Genomic DNA, 18,743 nt, shown 5'->3' with positions numbered 1-18,743 from the left:
TTGTACAGCACACCATTGTCTGTTTAACTGGAAAGACGTGATTCTGCACATAAGCTATCAGCGGATGTGTCGTCATCAAAACGAGACGCTACCGGATACAGCAGTGTATCGAAAGGAAAGGGGAACAAACGAAGTGACAATGGTGTGATAGCGTTTTTAATCCCTATACCATATTTTTAAATATCTTAAACCTTGTTGTTGGGTACTCTCTCTGCTTTAATAATCTGTGTGATCATTTGAAGTCTCGGTGGTGAAGTTGTTTGTCTTTAACCGTGCCCAAACTGAGTAGCTGTGAATTTGATTAGTCACTCGAGCTAATGCCAGCTAGCGCTTAGGTTAGCCACAAGGTCTCTTAGATAAATACAACTTCCAGTATTTGTTGCTATTAGCTACATTAGATAGCCATTAGCTAAGTGTTATCAAATGTAAATGGTTTATGTATGTCTTTGATGTGGACTACAGAATTCCAGAGGACTTCGCTCTCAGCTTAAGGACAGTGTACCTGTGGCTGGGTTCTCTCCACAGGGAGCTTACGGAGTGCAGGACTCCCTCCGTAGTGGGTGAGAAACTGTTAAAAATAAAACTCTGTTGCATGCTAACCTCCAAAAACACATTTTTGTATTAGCCCCCAAATAAAGAACAATGTGCTTTTTGTAATAATGTTTTTTCTCCTCTACTTTTATTAAACAGATTTACCAGTGTTAAGAATGAACTGCTTCCAAGCCACCCGCTGGAGCTGTCAGAAAAAAATGTGAGTCATTAAACCAATTAATGCGGTTTTCATGAAATGCTTAAATGGTATTTGTGTTTTGTGCTTGGTTTTACTATAAAAATTAGTGTTTTGTCAAATGCAGCTCAGTTTAATCACAATAGACACAAAGTGCAAGTAGTAAAAATATGTTTCTGTGGGTATCTCACTGTTTTCTGTGTTTCTCCATGAGCAGTTCCAGTTGAACCAGGATAAGATGAATTTCTCAACACTCAGAAACATCCAGGGTCTTCACGCTCCTCTAAAACTGCAAATGGAGTACAGGGCGGCCCGACAGGTAGCTGCAGTCCTTTTTCAGGTGTTCTCGTGTTTTGTTTTTCTTTTCTCCTTCTCAGTCCTGACACCAACTGTTTCTTCCCTCCAGATCCAGCGTCTCCCATTCCTACAGAGCTCAAATTTGGCTCTCGATACGCTGCGAAACAGCGATGAGTCCATTGGATTTGAAGACGTCCTCAACGGTGGGAACCTTGTCCTTCCCTTTTACACCTTCAGTGATATGTGTGTTGACGTGAAACCATGGCTTATTCTGTGCTTTTGTCTTTTTCCTTTGTAGATCCAGCCCACAGTGAAGTGATGGGTGAGCCACACATGATGGTGGAGTACAAATTGGGATTGTTGTGAACAGAGTTGTGCACACAGATCCATATTATTATTATGTATGAATACATTTGTTTGTCAACTCCATAACGGAAGTTAGTAGTTGGTGGAGAGTTTTGGTTGTGGAGTACTTTTGAGCAGGAAATGGGTGTGCGTGTGTAGTGATCTTGAAAAAAGTCACTCACACAGGCTGCTTTTGTATGATTTCATTTGGTTATTTCTAATAAACTTCATGACTCTCCTCATTGTCCTGGTTCATTTGATCAGTTATTGACATTTTTAGATGAGCTTGCGCTGATAAAATTACCTGGTGATGTGTTCAGAGAGGTGTAACAAAGCCTCACTCTACCCACTCTGAGTTTGTTCACCTGTATAGCTAACATTGATTCGCCAATGCAACAGGTTAATAAAGAGCAACACTTGTATTTTAATCCATGTTATTCTTCACTTCACTCATTTTTCATTTGCCTAACTTGAAGTATCCTTAAAAACTCATTGATATCTAAATCGTTTTTTTTTTCATCCCACAATTAAATTCTTCAGATATGTTATTTAAGTCTAATTGCATGTTTATACAACTGTACTCTCCAATTAGAGCTTAAGGAGCTGTTGGCAAGGCTCTCCGCTGTCTTCTAAAATTTGCACTGTGAAGCCCGAGCTTGTTAACATTAATAGCAGGGTGGAAATCACTGAGGTTGAATTTATAATGGCTGCTGCTTGGTGGCATGGGCCGGTCAAACATCTTCAGCGAGTTGAAAAAACGCAGAGTATAGGTTTGTGATTGATGCTTTTCTGGGTGATGTATGACATTCATGTGAAAATGTGCTAAAGAGAAATCCTACAAATGAACCCTAAAAAGGAAAACCTGTGAAGTGAAAACCATTTCATATATCATGATGCTCATTGAGAGAAGGCTGAGGGTTTGTGGCACTGTGAAATAAGCAAAGCGTGGCTACTTCCAGGAATCTAAAATATAAAACATATTTAGTTATTTATCATTCTTTTTGATGGTACATGATTCCATATTTCTTGCTTCATTTATTTGACGTCTTCAGTTTGTATCTACAATATAGAAAAACCCTGACAATGTGCGTCCAAACTTTTGACTGGTTTGCTCTGATATGTGACTTTCGGAAAAATACTGCATATTCTTATGTGGCTCGTTGGTCTAGGGGTATGATTCTCGCTTAGGGTGCGAGAGGTCCCGGGTTCAAATCCCGGACGAGCCCATATGTTGTCTACAGGACCAAAATGTTGTTTAGCCTCTATTTGATCCAGCAATCAGTGAGATGTTCTCTACAGCTGCAAATCACACATGTTCCCATAGTAACTCATTTAGGGGCAGCTAAGCGATCTGATATGAATGACCTCATTGGCCTTGGCCAAGTAGAAAACATCCACAAATATTTCCAAAAATCTAGTGTTGTGTTCGTTTTTTATTTTCAAATATTGAATAACAAGACAAAACTGCAAAGCTGAATTTATTATTTTCGCACTCTTAATTAACTGAAGCCTTTCACTGAACTACCAAACAAACAACTTGGTACTCTCTTTCTGGCCAGTGTCATTGAAGTTTTTAAAAAACTATAAACATGTGATGAGCGTCTTTTGAAGTGGATTTTAATATTACGCTGCAGCCGAGAGAGCACTCTGGTCAAACGTCAAAATGGTCACTAAGTTTACACGTTAGTTTTGACTGCTAATGAAAATAGTTTTCTTTACAAATAACTCTCGCACTGAACTAACAGCCAATCCCTCAACAAGTTTGTGCTCTCTGCTCATATTGCCTTCATATTAAATCATTTTGTGCTTTTTAAAGAACTTATTTTAACATTGCACTCAACAACAAACAAACCCTCCATAACAACAAAAGTAACTTCAATGGCCAAACTGCATTATATTTCTTCAGGCCAATATACGGGCCCCAAGTAGGAGTGAGGTAAGCCGTGAGTTTGAGACCCTTGCTAAAATGAAATGGTGGAGAGTCCCAGGTATTTATACACCAGTGGGATGTGTCCCTTAAAGGAACCCAGGAACGCATCTTTCCAAGTTCCGTAGACTAACAGGCCCTGGATGACTGAGAACAGACAAAACTACTATGTTTTAGGCACTGCTGGGAGTTGAACCCAGGATCTCCTGTTTTCTAGTTTAATACTTACTAGACAGGCACTTTAACCAACTAAGCCACAGTGCCACATACACACTGATGAACACTGAGAAAACCTCCAACCGTTAAATAGATTTGAGCCTAAACAGAAACACATGAAAGGTAATCTTGTTTCTTATATTAATCACCAGAGGTTGTCGCATAAAAAGCGTACAGCACAAATCCATTTAGAAGCTAGTCTAAATAAATGAGTCTTTAGCTGCTTTTTAAAAAACCTAAAGGTGGAGTCAAAGCATTCCACAACCTGGGGGCCACCGCTCTAAAAGATCTGACTCCTTTGATCCTAAAACGTGCTTGTGGGACCACCAACAGCCTTTGATTAGATGATCCCAGGCTGTGAGAGGGAGGGTGGGGTTCTAACAGATCAGAGATGTAGGCAGGAGCGTCACGACTCAGAGCTTTAATAGTCAGCACTAAGAGTGAATTCTATAATGTACTGGAAGCCAGTGTAATGAGAAGAAAACCTATGTAATGTGCTCTCTTTTTCATACCTTTGTTAAGAGCCTTGCAGCAGGACTGACTGGAGACAGTTAAGATTCTTCTGGCTCAAACAAAGAAAACAGCTGTTACAATAATCTAAGCAAGCTGAAATAAAAGCTTGAATAATTATTTCCAATTCAGATTTAGACAACAACAGTCTGGTGAGGGGTAGTTTGGGAGACTGTGGGTGTTCATAAAGTACCTCCTATTCCTAGACTTTTTCTTTGATGTTGATGAGAAAAGGTCATTGATAAATCGATAAACGCCTGTGAAAAATATCATTACAAAGGTTGGCATATGAAAGAAAGAACCTCTAGGGTCAGATCTACTCATGTCTGCAGCAGCTAAAAGCCTTCTCTTGACATTAAAAAGCTGTTGGGTTTACTAAAGAGGCTCAGTGTCAGCTTGTGACTGAAAGTTGTGAACAGGAGTATTTTTGCAGCTGGCCTTTGATTCAAAATCTTAAACACTAAATGGGATTTGAGGCTAAGAAACTCAAACTGAGGATCATCCACAAAGACCAACAAGTCAAAGAAAACAGGCACGTCCTCATTTTTACAATCTCACATGCCAGTGCAACAGGGACTAATAGTATACTCAGCTTAATCTGTCTCTCAGCCCAGGAAGTCTGAACAGCCCCTGCTATGTAGTTACCAGCACAACAACCTGGATGTGATCCTGTAAGTAAGTTAATCCATTTTTTTATATAGCGCTTTTTAAGACATGAAGCTATTAAAAAGTGCTTCTCAAGGGAATATAAAAGCGTATCAAACAAAACAACATATTACACACGAACATTACCCAAATGTCTGTCTAAACAGATGTGCTTCAAGCTGTTTTTTAAATGAAGCCACAGAGTCGATGGTGTGTAGTGGGGGAGGTAAACTGTTCCACAGTGTTGGAGCTAGGGTTTGAAAAGCGCGATCCCCCTTCGTTTTCAAACGGGTCCGTGGAATAGTCAGAAGACCACTATCACTGGCTCTGAGGATCCCGTTTAGAGTTTGAAGGTTGAAAAAGCTCCGCGATATAGGTGGTGGCCTCACCTTGTAAAAATATGAACTTAAAAGTGAGGATTTTAAACTGATATCTGTACCCAACCAGACGCCAGTGTAAGGATTTTAACATGGGAGTGATATGGGACTTCCGGCCTAATTGCAAGCGACAACGTAATTCAAACAGAATTCAAACAGTTTAACAGAAACACATGAAAGGTAATCTTGGTTTTTATATTAATCACCAGAGGTTGTCGCATAGAAAGAGACGACGTGTGTCAAAGTCAGGGGTTAAAAGTGGGACAGTGTTTTTGTTTTGCTAACTCTCCACGACACTAAACTTCAGGCTGCTCATCTACAGTCAGCCTCCTCCATTGCCTCTTGATGCCCACTCACACTAGTCAGCTTCTACGACAGTGGGTGGGGTAACTGCAGTTACTGTAGTTTTGCTTTTTCATTTTTTCATTTGTTTTTAATTTTGTCTAGTTTCTCTTACTTTCTGTTGTCAGTTTATGTATTTTAGTTTAGTTTTTATTGTTTGAAATTGTTTTGCTTTTCATTACAATTTTCAGTTCAATTCTATTTTATTTACATAAATAAAATTACAAATCACAGCAACAGTTGCCTAGGGGTGCTTTAGACTGTAAGCTCAGACCCTACAATAACACATACCCCACCATGAAGAACTCCCTTTTAAAAAGAAGAAACCTCCAGCAGAACCAGGCTCAGGTAAGGGGCTGCTGTGCCAGAGAGCAAGAGAATAATAATAACTAATAATAAGATGCAGAGTGGCGTATAAACACATAGTCAGAAAAGTGACATGAGAAGAATCTTATTGCATAACTAAGGGAGGATTCAGGGTCCCCTGGTCCAGTTCTAACTTAATGCCTTATTCAAAATGAAAGTGTAAGTTAAAGGAATTCCCTGACTTACACTGTCTTTGTGTCTTTGTTTAGAAGCAGAACGACACAGATGGATCCACTTCCCAACCCTGTCATCGCTGTGGTGGTGGGAAAGATATTTCTGTTCTAAAACCTTTGTGCATACAAAATAATACGACAGGACTTGAAGGAAAGTAACACATTTACTCTCATTTGGGGCGACTGAGGATGGATCAGATGAGTTTCACACCTACCTTGTGTCCTCATACCTGGTGGTAATGGACAGCATGTTGCCTTATCAGCACTGGGGTCTTTTGTTTGATGGTTCCACAGTGCCTCCTTCTGGCCGTGAAGAAGCACCACACCTCTCTGCTTTTTCCATTACAGAGAATATGTAGAAAGCACAAACCTTTAATAATCACAGCTGAGATCATAAAGTGTAGTTATCCTTCCTTCCTTTCCTTCTTCCTTCCTCTTAAGCACTTAAGGGTTGCTGGAGAGTATCCCAGCTGTCACGAGGTAAAACTCAGGGTACACGCTTGACAGTTCACCACTCATGATCACATTCCCAATAGATTATTGTAGTTCCCAAAAGAATCAACAATTAACCTAAAAAAGCAAGTTGTTGGACAGTGAGAGGGAGCCGGAGCATCCTCAGAGAACCCAACATGCAAACAGCAGATTCACATGCAGGACCTTCTTGCTGTGAGGCAACAGAACTAACCACTGCATCGCCATGCTGACCTTAGAGTGCAGTCCTGTGGTGGAAAATGTTACTGTGGGTGCTTTAGATTAAATTACATACAAAAAAAGTACTGGTTTATTATATCAGTGGGTAAAAGAGTCAAGATTGGATCTAAAGGATGTAAATGGACAGTGCATTTCTACTCAGTCTGAACACTCAACGCAGCCTCATTCGCCCAACTGAAACTCAGCGTTCAGTATCTCCTTTTTTTCACCAAAAGACTTTCTCTGTATCTCTGCTCTGTTTGTTTTTGACTTGAAACACTAAATAAATGTTTTACTACACATCTGTCTCGATTGTTTAATCAGCTGCTGTAAACTGTCCAAATTTAAAATGCTACATTTAGTAGATTTAGAGATATTAATTTCACTATTTTTAGGTAATGATACTTTATAAACCTATTCTGCTGTTTAACAAAGACAGTATCATCATGTTTAAAGCACTTTTAAATCTGACAGCAGCACTCAGTTCTCCTGCACATGTGTGATCTTGGAGTGAACTGAAGGTTCAGATGCATCTCTCAGGTCCTGTGTGGAGACTTTGCTGGACTTTTGTCTGTTTCTTAAAGACATGACTTTCAGATGCTATTCAGCTGGTGTAGATAATGTGTGTGTGTGTGTGTGTGTGTGTGTGTGTGTGTGTGTGTGTGTGTGTGTGTGTGTGTGGAGGGGGGGGGGGGGGGTAGGTCTGAAACATCTTCTTTTGTCCTCCACTCATCCAGTTTCATGCTTGTTTAATCAAGTGTAATAATACTCATTAATTAAATGTCCCAAAGTTAAGAAATCTCTCTGTGAACCTTTAGTTTGCTGCCATCTTGTGGCATGTGGAATGCTCCAGACAAGCAAACTTGCTCACGGTCAGTTAATCAAGTGCATAGAGCTCTGTGATGAATTTTCACATTTACTCTGTGAATCTTCATTCTTCTAGCTAGTCTTTACTCTTCTAGAAGCTTTCTTTGCTCAGATTTCTGCAGCATTGAATCTATGTCTTCTCCACTGCTATTCCAAACATGGTGCTGATGCAGGGGTCATTAGCACAGTAAGATTTAAGTGCACAAAATGTTCACATCATAACTGCATCCATTTTGACAACATTTCTAACACCACTGGCTGAAAGGCGGCCCCAAACCATGACGGAGCATCCACCGTGTTTTAAAGATGGCTGAAGACATTCACTGCTGTAGCGCTCTCCTGACCTCCTCCGTATATGATGATGATTTAGACTAAATTTGGAGTCATTACTCCATCAAACCTTTTGCCCCTGATTTTCACTTGGTGTTCAGGAGCCAGACTGCTTTGGGGGAAAATGCTATTGCACAATCTTGCCGACCTGCTCCTGATGACGCAGAGTCGTCTTCTGGATGGAACGGTGGTAAACAGTTGGTGGGAAGGGTGATGCGGGTCAGCCATGATGCTAGTGGCTTTCCCAGTAAGGTGTAAATAACCTGTAGACTGGGTAGAGAGCTGCCAATAACACGCTCAGCGGTCCACACTATCCTCTGGAGGGCTCTGCGGTTGGATGTGTGGCAGTTTCCATACCAGACTGTGATGCAGTGGGTTAGGATGCTCTGCATGGTACCTCTGTAGAAAGTATTAAAGATGGGTTTGGGGATGTGCACCTTCTTCAGTCGTCTCTTGAAATGCAGTCGCTGCTGAGCTCTTTTTGTCACTGATTTGGTGTTGCTGGTCCAGGACAGGTCCAGGGGCGGATCTAGAGAAATGTTCCTAGGGTGGCATGGAAATCAAATGGGGTGGCAAAATCAAAGCCTTGTTTTAAACACATATGCAGGTGTTACATATGATTAATGCATAAGTATATGTTTCATATAAATATGGTCTATAACTTAATTTTTTTCTATAGCCCACATAATTAAACATTTCTGTTACATAAAATGTGTGAATTTGTATTTTATGTGCTATATAGCCTTTATAAGAAATAAATATGTAACCAATGAGTATAAAATCCAGAAAGCTACACAAGTCTAACTTAAGCTTCACACTGTTTTTTGTTAGAAAAACAATCAAATTGTTACTGACTACTACTACTGTGAGAAATATGCACTGTCACAAACAATAATTTAAACCTAATTTTTCATGATTTGTTGGGTTAATATTTTGAGGTCCAAAATATAATTGACCATTTTTGTCACAGTTCTGGGTCAGTTTCAACCCAGTATTTTGAGTTTTGATTGTTAGTTTATTTTTGAATGACTGTTGTGGTTTTGGGTGCTATGAGTATTATTATTATTATTATTATTATTATTATTATGATTATTATTATTAGAGTTCCATGTTTCTGTTTATTTGTGTTTAAGATTTGTGTTCTCATGTTTTGTGTGGGTTTTAGTTCCATGTGTCATTTTCTGTCTGTCTCTCAGTGTGGAGTCTGCGTCTTTGTGTAGTGTTCTTGTTTCCTGTTTTATTGTGAAGGTCTGCGTCTCATGTGAGTGTGTTCAGTTTTACCTCTGTCTCGTGGTGTTGATTACTCCCAGCTGTGTTCCCCACCTGTGTTTCTCTGTGGCTGGCTGTGTCCCAATTCAGGGTCTGCACGCTTGAAGTACGCATTTTAAGTGCGGTTACGTCACCGCCACGCGACGACGGCTGTCCCAATTCGAAGTGTACTTCAAATGCATACTCCTATAACAAAGTATTACATACATAAATGCCGATATGCTAAATCCCCCCCTTCATGGTCTGCTCTTAAAAACGAACTCTCCCTGTTCCGTAAATCTCTTAAGCTAATATCTTGTTTATGGACCCTCACTTTTAGAGATTTTATGATCCCCCTTGTCTCGTTTATTTCTGTTCCTTGTTTTTCTTTTTTTTCTCATTCTTTTTTTATTGTTATTTATTTTTGTATTGGTTATTCATCTTTTATATTATTATTATGTAGATGTGTGAATATGGATGTGTATGTATGCATGTGTATATGCATATATATGTATATATATGTATGTGTATGTGTATGTATATGTGTGTGTGTGTATGTATGTATGTTTACTTTCAGTTATTGTCGATTTCATTGTGGTGTACAGGAGATGTGATTCTGTTCTGATTGATTCAATATGTCGCTTGTCTCTTTGAGATTGTCATTATTATTGTTCTAAATAAAGTTCATTTTAAAAAAAAAAATGCATACTCCAAATGCGCCATCGATTTCCCCAAATATCAAGCGTGGTCCGGTGCACGCTTCGTGGTCCCATATATCCCACAATTCATAGCGCGGCGGTGGGTGTGGATAATTTTGCCGCAAAATACGGCAGAAGGGAGCGGCCGAAGAGGTTTTTTTTTTTTTCAAAACTTTATTGAAATTATAAAGCGAACAGTCAGTCATTCCAGTTCAGTTTGTACAGTAGACATACAAGGCAAATAAGAGTAACAATATACAGTACAATGAAATAAGAAGGATAAATAAATAAAGGATAAAAAAGAAAAAAAAGGGGGGGAATGTGACAGACTTCATAACAACTTTGTACTTGAAAGTTGTGACAGCTCATTCGTTGAACATTTCTGAATGAATTTCAATCAATGATAAGCCTTTTATATTGGAAGTTAATTTAAGAGAGTTTAAGTAATATTCAATTTCAATCAAAAACAAATTAAATGATGGGGTTGAGTTTTGAAATTTACATTTATGTATATGGAATTTCCCTAAGATGGAGCAGCCGAAGAGTGAACTGTCAAAAGTACTGAATATGACGTCACTTATTTATGTGCGAATGTTTAATAATTAAAGTCAGTCATATATCCACAAACACAACAAGCTGAAAGTCAGTGATATATGTATATGTGTGTATACATATATGTGTGTGTGTATATATATATCTCTCATAATAATCTGACAATACTATAATATTGGCCATATTATATTTACATTACCACAGTGAGATGACTTTAGTCTCATGAACAACATTAACTAATTGTTATTTACTAACTAATCTTAAATAACTGTTCAGCACAGAAATGGAGCCCAACAGTCATGTTTTACAGTCCCGTGGTCTCAGCCTCAGATACTCAACTAATCAAAGTGATGTCATGACAAAAATGAATGACCAACAAAACATTTTCTCCTTCATTTCTGTCAAACAAAGCTGTATGTAACGTGTCTCGCGTTAGTATCATGGTTGCTAGGCAACCTGAACAGCGCGACGAAGCGTATATCGTCCCATTTCACAAGCCTCTCACTTCCGCACTTCTCGTACTTATAGTACGCACCGTACGTAGTACGCGTAGTGCGCGTACTTCAAGCGTGCGGTCTCTTAATTGGGACACAGCCCTTGAAGTTCTCCAGAGACCTGGTAATGAACTAATCATTTGATTCAGGTGTGTTGACCCAGGGTGAGGTCTAAAACCTCCAGGACACCGGCTCTCGAGGCATGGAGTTCCCTACCTCTGCATTAGGGCCTATATATAGGCAGTGCAAAATTTTGTACTGGGTTTCTCCCTGGCGGTTGCAAGTGAAAGTAAACCTAACTATGCTAATAGTTCCTTTCGATTCCTCCTCAGTATATTGATTATTAAGATCTGCCTCCCATTTTTCAATAGCACTCAATGTACTGCTACTGTGAGCATAGAGTGATGAATAAAAAGCAGAAGTAAAATGAGTTCTGTATGTTTCCTTCATAAGAAATGTCTCCAGGTCATCATATATAGCTGTTTCTAAAAATTGTGACACAACACAGTTATGAACCTGGAGAAAGCTAAAAAAGAAATGTTCTGAAGAAAAATTAAAACGTGACTTCAATTGTTGAAAGTTCACCAATGTGATGTTTTGATCAAGGTCGCTGATCATTTGTAACCTGTTGTTACGCCACATATCAAACAGACTGCAGTTTCTCAATAAAGGGGTTAAAAATAATGTGCCGTCTTCTCTATCCAACCTCTTACGTATCTCCCACCAAACCCTCATTATGTTATAGTATTTGGGTTATTCTTAATCTCTGTTTGTAATTTCGTTTTGTCCCAGACAACTAAACTCCAAAGTGAAGGTGGCTTAATTTTTAAGTTTATTTTGCGTAAACCTGAGCAAAAATAAGATTGGTTTAATCCTACAGACTGTGCTTGTGAAACCGGCTGCAGATCTAAACCACAGTGAACACTGGTGGGTTAGACTGCGCTCTCCAACATCATAATCAAATCAAACAAATAAGGAAATCTATGTTTGGAAGAATCCTCAAAGACTAAAACGGTTCTATTTTGTCTTACTTGCTTGTTTGCTTGCTTGTTCATTTTTTCAATATGTCACCTTTTTGTACAGTGACACATTCATCAAATGAGAATCTGACACACAGGGCACTCCAAGCTGGTTGGACATATTGATGACTTGCTTGAACTCACATCTGCTTCCAATTAGCAGTGATTAGAAGCTTTCCCTTGATTCTCAGTGGAGGAAAACCAGCAGGTCTACTGGCTCTTGTTAAGTTAGTCAGTCAGTGACTGTTAAATCAGCTTTGGTGCTGATATCTTACACTCAATCTCATGTATGAATTTAACAAATAACTATTACTTCTTTTTGTAGTTGTTGTTTGAGCTAATTTACTTGAAGATGAGTAAAGTTAGTGAAATGATTCCGGAAAACAGTGTTTGTATGCAGTCTGTTGACATGGACTTGACTTGTCTTCCTCCTGGCAACACGTCCCTGCAACAGGTAATGTTTATTTTTGTTTGTTTGTGTTTTTAATGCATAACCATTACTGCCAATTCTTCGCTTATTTGGGGTGTCTGTCCCAGTAACTGAATGGAGGGACTGGAAGAAACAGTTTAAACTCAGCTCCTCTGCTTTGATTTGTCTTTTTCTGTTGTTAGACTGATGCACCCAGTGCAGCTGAACAGCAGACAATGAGCGTTTATCTCAGAGTGAGGCCTTTCTCTAAAGAGGAGCTCTCTAACAATGAGGATCAGGTACACTCGAACATACTGGGATGACCAATAAGGAAAAACCAGTGTGTATCCTCGCTGCTTTCTTCTGCAAGTGTTGTAGCTCATCTGCACATTTCCATGAATATAAGGGACTGGAACATTTTGTATTAAAACACAAGAGGTCCCCCCCCCCCTTGGATTAGATGATCTTGTAGCCTAATACGATTTAAGAGCAGTTGTCTTGCATTCAAAATAAAACTAATGGAAAGAGCACCTGATTTAAGACACAGTTGCCACTTTTGCACCAACATAGTGCCCATGCCAGTTCTGACTTTCACCTGTTATGAGAGAGTTTGATTTACAAAGACTGTTAAACACTCTGTTTTCCCGTCTCTCAGGCTTGTGTTGTGATTGAAAACAGCCAGACGGTGACACTGAATGCACCAAAAGGTTCTGCCACCATGAAGAGCAGTGAGAAAGGAATTGGCATGTCACTCCACAAATTTTATTTTTCACAGGTCAGTAACATTTGAAATGACCCATTTTCTCTTCCCCCCCCCCTTTCTATGTCAGTAATTGTCGACTTTTTATCTTCTGTTGCCTTTTAGATTTTTGGGCCTGACACAACACAGGCTGAGCTGTTTGAGAACACAGTCAAAAGCCAAATGAGTGATTTCTTGGATGGGAAGAACGCACTGATATTCAGCTATGGTGTAACCAATGCTGGGAAAACCTTCACAATCCAAGGTACGGACAGAAGCACAATATCCTTGTGAAGTTCAAGTCGTGCAAAGTTCTTCTGGTAATGTTTTGAAGTCCTGCAGGATCTCCAAAGGAGCCAGGAATACTGCCTCGAGTGCTGGAAAGCACTTTTCAGTACATTGGAGAACATCAGTATCGGGGAATGGACCTGAAGCCCTACCTCAGGAATGGTGTGCAGTCTCTGGATTTTCACCAAGTAAAGCAGGAAGGAATCACTAAAGCTGCCATTTTTGCTTCATTTAAAGAAGTGAGGACTCAGTTCTGTCAAATGTATTCCAGAAAAGAGAAGATGGGAATAAAGCACTTGAGTGTAGTGCTGTTTACATTCGTATGTCTCTCCTCTGGTCTAGGAGTGTGATTCTCTCAGAGGCAGTAGTTGTCTAGAGTCTTGTTCGGCCAGCCGTCTTTCATCCTCTTCTGCATCTTCAACTCAAACGGGTACTCCTCATTAGAATAGTGATTATTGTTGTGGATTCTTATTATTTCTATATTTACGGTCTTCTGTGCTCCTACTTTAGTGCTGACCAGCAACCAGGCAGAAGCAAATGACAGCCAGTTTGCCTTATGGGTGGCTTTCTTTGAAATCTACAATGAGTATGTGTACGATCTTCTCCAGCCATCTTTGTGCTCCAAATCCAAGAAACGTGCCTGTCTCCGTGTATGCGATGATGGTGCTGGAAATGCTTATGTTAAAGGTGTGGAAATGACCTTGGCTTATGTTCTTAAATTATCAGGTGAATGTTAGCATTAATGATTAAAGGAAAAACATTTGTTTTGATTTCAGACCTCATTTGGATCAACATTCATAACCTGGGTGAAGCCTCCAAGCTGCTACACTTTGGGAATAAAAACAGAAGTGCTGCAGCCACAAAGATGAACCACTCATCTAGCCGAAGGTAAAACCAGTTAAGTTTATCATGGATGTGGTGTTAAACAACCTGTTCAAAACTCACACAGGCTTTCCTTACAGCCACAGCATATTTACCATGAAGTTACTGAGGATCAATGGAGGGACAGCTGAAAGGGTCTCTGAGTAAGTATATGAAAGTAGAAGTTAACTGTAACCTGCTCAGAAAACTTGTGTATTGTAAAAGGATTTTGTAACATTGCAAAAGTCCGTCCGTCCGTGACTGAGATAAAAGATGGGGGGGGGGTTAAAAAGACAATAAGCAATTTAATATAAAGATGAAAAATAATTGACTCAAAATTAAACAAATGTGTAATGCTAAATAAGAATGTGATTTTTTTTAATTTTTTTTTTTAAGGCAAATAAAGCATACTAACAATCTAAAATGGCAATCAATAAATGTAAAGTGTACTTAATAATATTTTTTGCAACTAATTTCTCAAGTTGAAAATCATGCTAAAAATCCCTACTAACAATCATGGTTCCATCTCAGTTCATCAATATTTAAAACGGTGGTTGTCCTCCCAAAAGTACTAAAATGCATTATTGCTGCAGTAAAGCTAATGAAGATCATATTTAAATCAAAAATGTAATCTAGTACAGTGAAAAACAAAAGTTTTGCACTTGGACAGAGTGTCTGATATCTTGATACATGCTCAATCATCCAGGTAAGTAAATCCCAAAGAGTTGACTTTAAACAATAACTGAACCTAGCCAAATTAGTGGGCTAGGCCGCTTCAGCTATTGTGCAAATGTATTGTTTATAAGACTGCAGTCAGCTGAGACTGAAGAAGTCACTTGGATCAGTGACTCCCACTGAAAATGCTACGTCCAGATGAACAGAATGAACTCTTTGGGAATGGTATCCAATACTTATAGTATCGAAAATAATAGTGCAGTAAAAAATGGAATATTGTGTCAACGTGATATTTATCTTGCATCTTTGCTATAGAAGTGCTTCTCATAGTGATTTTTGGGATCATGTTTTAAATGTTAAAATAAACTAAAATGGTTCTTCAAGTACAGGAAAATAAAATGGATCACATGAAATGAGTTTCCCTAAGGGAATGTTTTGGGGCCTTCAGCGGGAGTTATTAGGTGAGAACTCTGATTCATTGCTGGGACTGAGGCACTAACATGTCCACCTTTTTTGTAAACATAAATTGTGAAACTATGATTCTTCTGTTTGTTTTTTCTCTCGCAGGTTCTCTCTCTGTGATCTGGCCGGCTCAGAAAGATGCAACAAAACAAAGACTTTTGGAGAGAGGCTTAAGGAGGCGGGTAACATTAATAATTCCCTGCTTATTTTGGGGAAGTGTATCACTGCGCTCCGCAACAGTGGGCCTGACAGGTACAGTGAGACTATCACCACCAGAGCAAACATGAGTGTTGACACAAAATGCTAAAGCTTTTGTTTGTTTTTAAGTAATGTAACTTTTGTCACATCTTGTCCTCGTTAGCGTTATTGTATGTTGGTTATGGTGTTGGCGAAGGAATAAATGAACCTTCATGTCGGATGGTTATGTGTTTTTAAACCTTTTGCATGCTTTTATGTTGTCATCCATCAGAACGAGAAGCATCCCCTTCCGAGAAAGCAAGCTCACCAAGCTGTTCCAGGCTTTCTTCTGCGGGAAGGGAAGACCCTCCATGATTGTCAACATTAACCAGTGTGCTTCCACCTATGACGAGACTCTCCATGTCATGAAGTTCTCAGCTGTTGCCAAACAGGTTAGCCCGAGTTCAAAATGCAGAAAAGGCCTTGGTGACGTGAAGCACTGATCTCAGCTCTGATTTGTGTAGGTGGTGCAGGTGATCCCAGATAAGGCTCTAGAATCTCTGGCTCCTCGTCTCGTAGGTCATGATGGCAAGCCCCTGCTGAGCAACGGGGTGTTTGACAGCAACGTCCTGGAGAGTTACCTGTCTGAAGATGAGCTGCTTGATGAAGAAGAGGAGGCTGACATGTCTTTGTTGCCACAGAGTGTAAAAGGAAAAAAAAAAAAAAAAAAAAGTCTTCCATTAAACACTGATTTAGCTGAAAGCATGCCCTATGCCCAACTGTAGCTTGAAAGTAGCAGCAGCATGCCTGTACTCACGTTCTTGAAAGATAATGGCTAAGATAATAGAAATTGTTTGGGTTTTTTTTTTTTTTTTTTTTTTTTGTCTCTTTTCTAATATTAACGTTCATTTGTTTCAATCTTTTATTTTTTTATTTTTTTATAGGAACTTTTGAATGTGGTTGAGAACTTAAGAACAAAGCTACTGGCTGAGCGAAGAAAAAACCTGCTGCAAGAAATCGAAATTCGCAAAGAAATGGGAGACGCCATGTTGCAGCAGCTGATGGAAAGTGAAGAACTCCGCAAGTATGTGCAGTTTTGCAAAAGCGGGCCAGCGATCTTCCATAAATGTGTATGCTGTTGGTAGTGATTTCAGGTGAAGTTGATTATTTTCCAATATTATCTTCTGCAACTGTGAAGTCGTCAGATCGAAGAGCTGAAGGAGAGCTACCGGGATAAACTGGAAAACACATTTGAGATGTACAAGGATGCTATTAAAGAACATGCTTATCACAGCGCTATGACCAATCTGGAGGATAACTATGTACCGCTCGATGAGTTCACTGCAGAACAGGAGAAAGTGGAGGTATGTTTCAGTTGGCTGTTGAAACATCCCGTCTAAACTTTTTCCCAGGGTCTTGCTAAATTCACTTGTGTACTGATGTACACAAGTGAATCTTGAATAAAAGATTTGTCAAACAATGGATCAATCGGTAAACTGCACATTAGCTATGCTGACAATTTAAGTAGCCAACACCCTGAGATACTGATGATGAACACGACAGCTTTGACTCTTCTTGACTGTGTAGGCCTTCAGGCGTAAAGTGTCAGAGTTGGAGGCCTTGACTTCGAGGACCGGTGTAGTTCCTGCTGCTCCAACCGTGGCTCAATCGAGCCAGACTGAACCACTGAGTATATGGGCAGGAGAAGCAGGTTGGTCCAGTTAATGGGTTTTTTTTTTTTTGTGTCTTGTTTCATAGATGTGAATTTTCCTTTGGATGGTGGCACACATTTCTCAGCGTTGCTCTACTTTGTACACCATCACAGTACATATAAAACAATCAAGACTTGAATAGAGTTTTACTTTTACTATACTTTAGAATTTACTTTTTTTTAAACTTCCTTGAAATAACAATAGGAACTTAGAAAGTTGACAAATGCAATGATTTTTGAGAAATGTAGTGCCTCAAGGTTTTAGAGACTGATGAAATTATTTAGTAGTTTTAAGTATATTTATGAATAAGGACTATTAAGTTTTCGAAAGGATTAAAAAAAAGAACCCCTTCCAAAATACAAAAAACTTGAATCCGTTCAGTTTTCTTTTTATAGCGCAAAATCTCAACAGTCACCTCGAGGCGGTTTATATTGAAAGGTTGAGACCCCACAAGAATGCAGAGAAAACCCCAATAATTAGATGACCCTCTATGAGCAAGCACTTGGGAACAGTGGGAAGAAAAACTTCCGTTTAATGGGAAAGTGGTTTCCTTGATTTTAAGTTTCCTGCTCTTCATTTGTTGTAATTTTTATTTGCAATTAAGTTTTAGCTTTTTCATCATGAGGCCAGCATTTTATTAAAACGGCACCAAATTCAACCCTACACAGGAGATGATCGATACAGGCGCCTACACAGAGAGAAATGTGCCATAGAGCGGATGTGTGAGGATAAACAACAGGTAACAAGGACAAAACTTTCCAGTTAAACACTGGCTCTGATTGGCTATGTAATTATGTGTGTGTTGATGTTGTTGTTTGCTCGTCAGCTAATTTTGTCGCTGGAGAAAAGGCTGATGGAGCTTAATGAAACGCTACAGAAGGTCAGAGATGGTTTTATGGAGAAATCGGCTGATCTTGAGGCTCTGCAGAGGACTGCTGATGATCAGGTGAGATGATGCACAGCAGGAGTACACAACATGTTCTTGCTACCAAGGGTGGCACAACCAGATATTAGCTTGATGGAGCAATTACTTTCTTATACATGACCAGAAAAATTAAAAAAGGAGAAATCAAGAAGCAGCAAATACTTTTCTCACAGCACAAATAATGCCTGTCTATATCATATGAAATTATTATTTATTTTTAAAGAAAAAATCCATGGAAGAGATCCTACAGCAAAATGTGGAAAAAGACAAGGAGATCGTCTCGCTGAAGGCAGAAGTTGCCAAGCTCTCCCAGAAGTCCCCTGTGCAAGCAAAGACTAAGCGAGGCCTTCTCGCCAACATCAGGGAGGCTGTCACATCACCACGGAAGGGAACGTCTGCCCGAACACTGAGGAAAACGGGCAAGACTGTACACCATTGAAAGCCCAGTTGCTGTACAACAACTGCACTCACCCGGTTAGTGCATGAAAATGTCCTCCTTTCAACTGAGGAAAATTGCATTTGGTTTTTAAGAACTTCCTTCGGATTTGAAGAAAATCCCCTTTAACTGAGAATGAAATGTGTATTTTTGTGTGCGTGTCTTGTGCTATAGTTTTTTGTTTTTTGTTTTGTTTTTTTTTAAATAAAATAAAATTGTACACTTAATGCTTTACA

The 18,743-nt window shown here is 39.3% G+C and overlaps 2 protein-coding genes and 2 non-coding genes across 4 annotated transcripts; 3 read left to right on the top strand and 1 right to left on the bottom strand.

The window, feature by feature from the left end:
- The first annotated feature begins 18 nt into the window (after window positions 1-18).
- LOC120736248 (proteasome maturation protein) lies at window positions 19-1,611 on the top strand. Its single transcript, XM_040036241.1, has 6 exons — window positions 19-142; window positions 463-560; window positions 691-751; window positions 945-1,046; window positions 1,134-1,227; window positions 1,323-1,611. Exons 1-6 carry the CDS (start codon window positions 65-67, stop codon window positions 1,388-1,390), a joined length of 501 nt encoding a protein of 166 aa, XP_039892175.1. The 5' UTR covers window positions 19-64; the 3' UTR covers window positions 1,391-1,611.
- A 912-nt stretch (window positions 1,612-2,523) lies between these two features.
- trnap-agg lies at window positions 2,524-2,595 on the top strand. Its single transcript has one exon. It is a non-coding gene; the product is annotated as a tRNA-Pro (tRNA).
- An 876-nt stretch (window positions 2,596-3,471) lies between these two features.
- On the bottom strand, window positions 3,472-3,560 carry trnat-agu. The gene is given in 2 exon segments: window positions 3,472-3,507; window positions 3,523-3,560. It is a non-coding gene; the product is annotated as a tRNA-Thr (tRNA).
- Window positions 3,561-11,998: 8,438 nt separating this feature from the next.
- zgc:56231 (uncharacterized protein LOC406257 homolog) lies at window positions 11,999-18,693 on the top strand. The gene is made up of 18 exons (XM_040036233.1): window positions 11,999-12,277; window positions 12,436-12,531; window positions 12,888-13,007; window positions 13,098-13,236; window positions 13,314-13,498; window positions 13,602-13,689; window positions 13,770-13,946; window positions 14,036-14,147; window positions 14,222-14,284; window positions 15,363-15,509; window positions 15,727-15,886; window positions 15,959-16,138; window positions 16,379-16,518; window positions 16,633-16,798; window positions 17,022-17,145; window positions 17,815-17,885; window positions 17,973-18,092; window positions 18,295-18,693. Exons 1-18 carry the CDS (start codon window positions 12,176-12,178, stop codon window positions 18,508-18,510), a joined length of 2,406 nt encoding a protein of 801 aa, XP_039892167.1. The 5' UTR covers window positions 11,999-12,175; the 3' UTR covers window positions 18,511-18,693.
- Window positions 18,694-18,743: the final 50 nt, after the last annotated feature.

Source organism: Simochromis diagramma, unplaced genomic scaffold (assembly GCF_900408965.1).
Source record: "Simochromis diagramma unplaced genomic scaffold, fSimDia1.1 OVJJ01000271.1, whole genome shotgun sequence".
NCBI classification, from domain to species: Eukaryota; Metazoa; Chordata; class Actinopteri; order Cichliformes; family Cichlidae; genus Simochromis; species Simochromis diagramma.
This window is presented reverse-complemented; position numbering and strand designations above follow the sequence as displayed.

Coding starts and splice junctions, on each gene's coding strand:
- LOC120736248 (XM_040036241.1), top strand. CDS start 65: ATGTGTCGTCATCAAAACGAGACGCTACCGGATACAGCAGTGTATCGA. Junction 561..690: donor CAGGACTCCCTCCGTAGTGG/GTGAGAAACTGT, acceptor TTTATTAAACAG/ATTTACCAGTGTTAAGAATG. Junction 1,047..1,133: donor AGTACAGGGCGGCCCGACAG/GTAGCTGCAGTC, acceptor TCTTCCCTCCAG/ATCCAGCGTCTCCCATTCCT.
- zgc:56231 (XM_040036233.1), top strand. CDS start 12,176: ATGAGTAAAGTTAGTGAAATGATTCCGGAAAACAGTGTTTGTATGCAG. Junction 16,799..17,021: donor CAGAACAGGAGAAAGTGGAG/GTATGTTTCAGT, acceptor TTGACTGTGTAG/GCCTTCAGGCGTAAAGTGTC. Junction 18,093..18,294: donor AGAGGACTGCTGATGATCAG/GTGAGATGATGC, acceptor TTATTTTTAAAG/AAAAAATCCATGGAAGAGAT.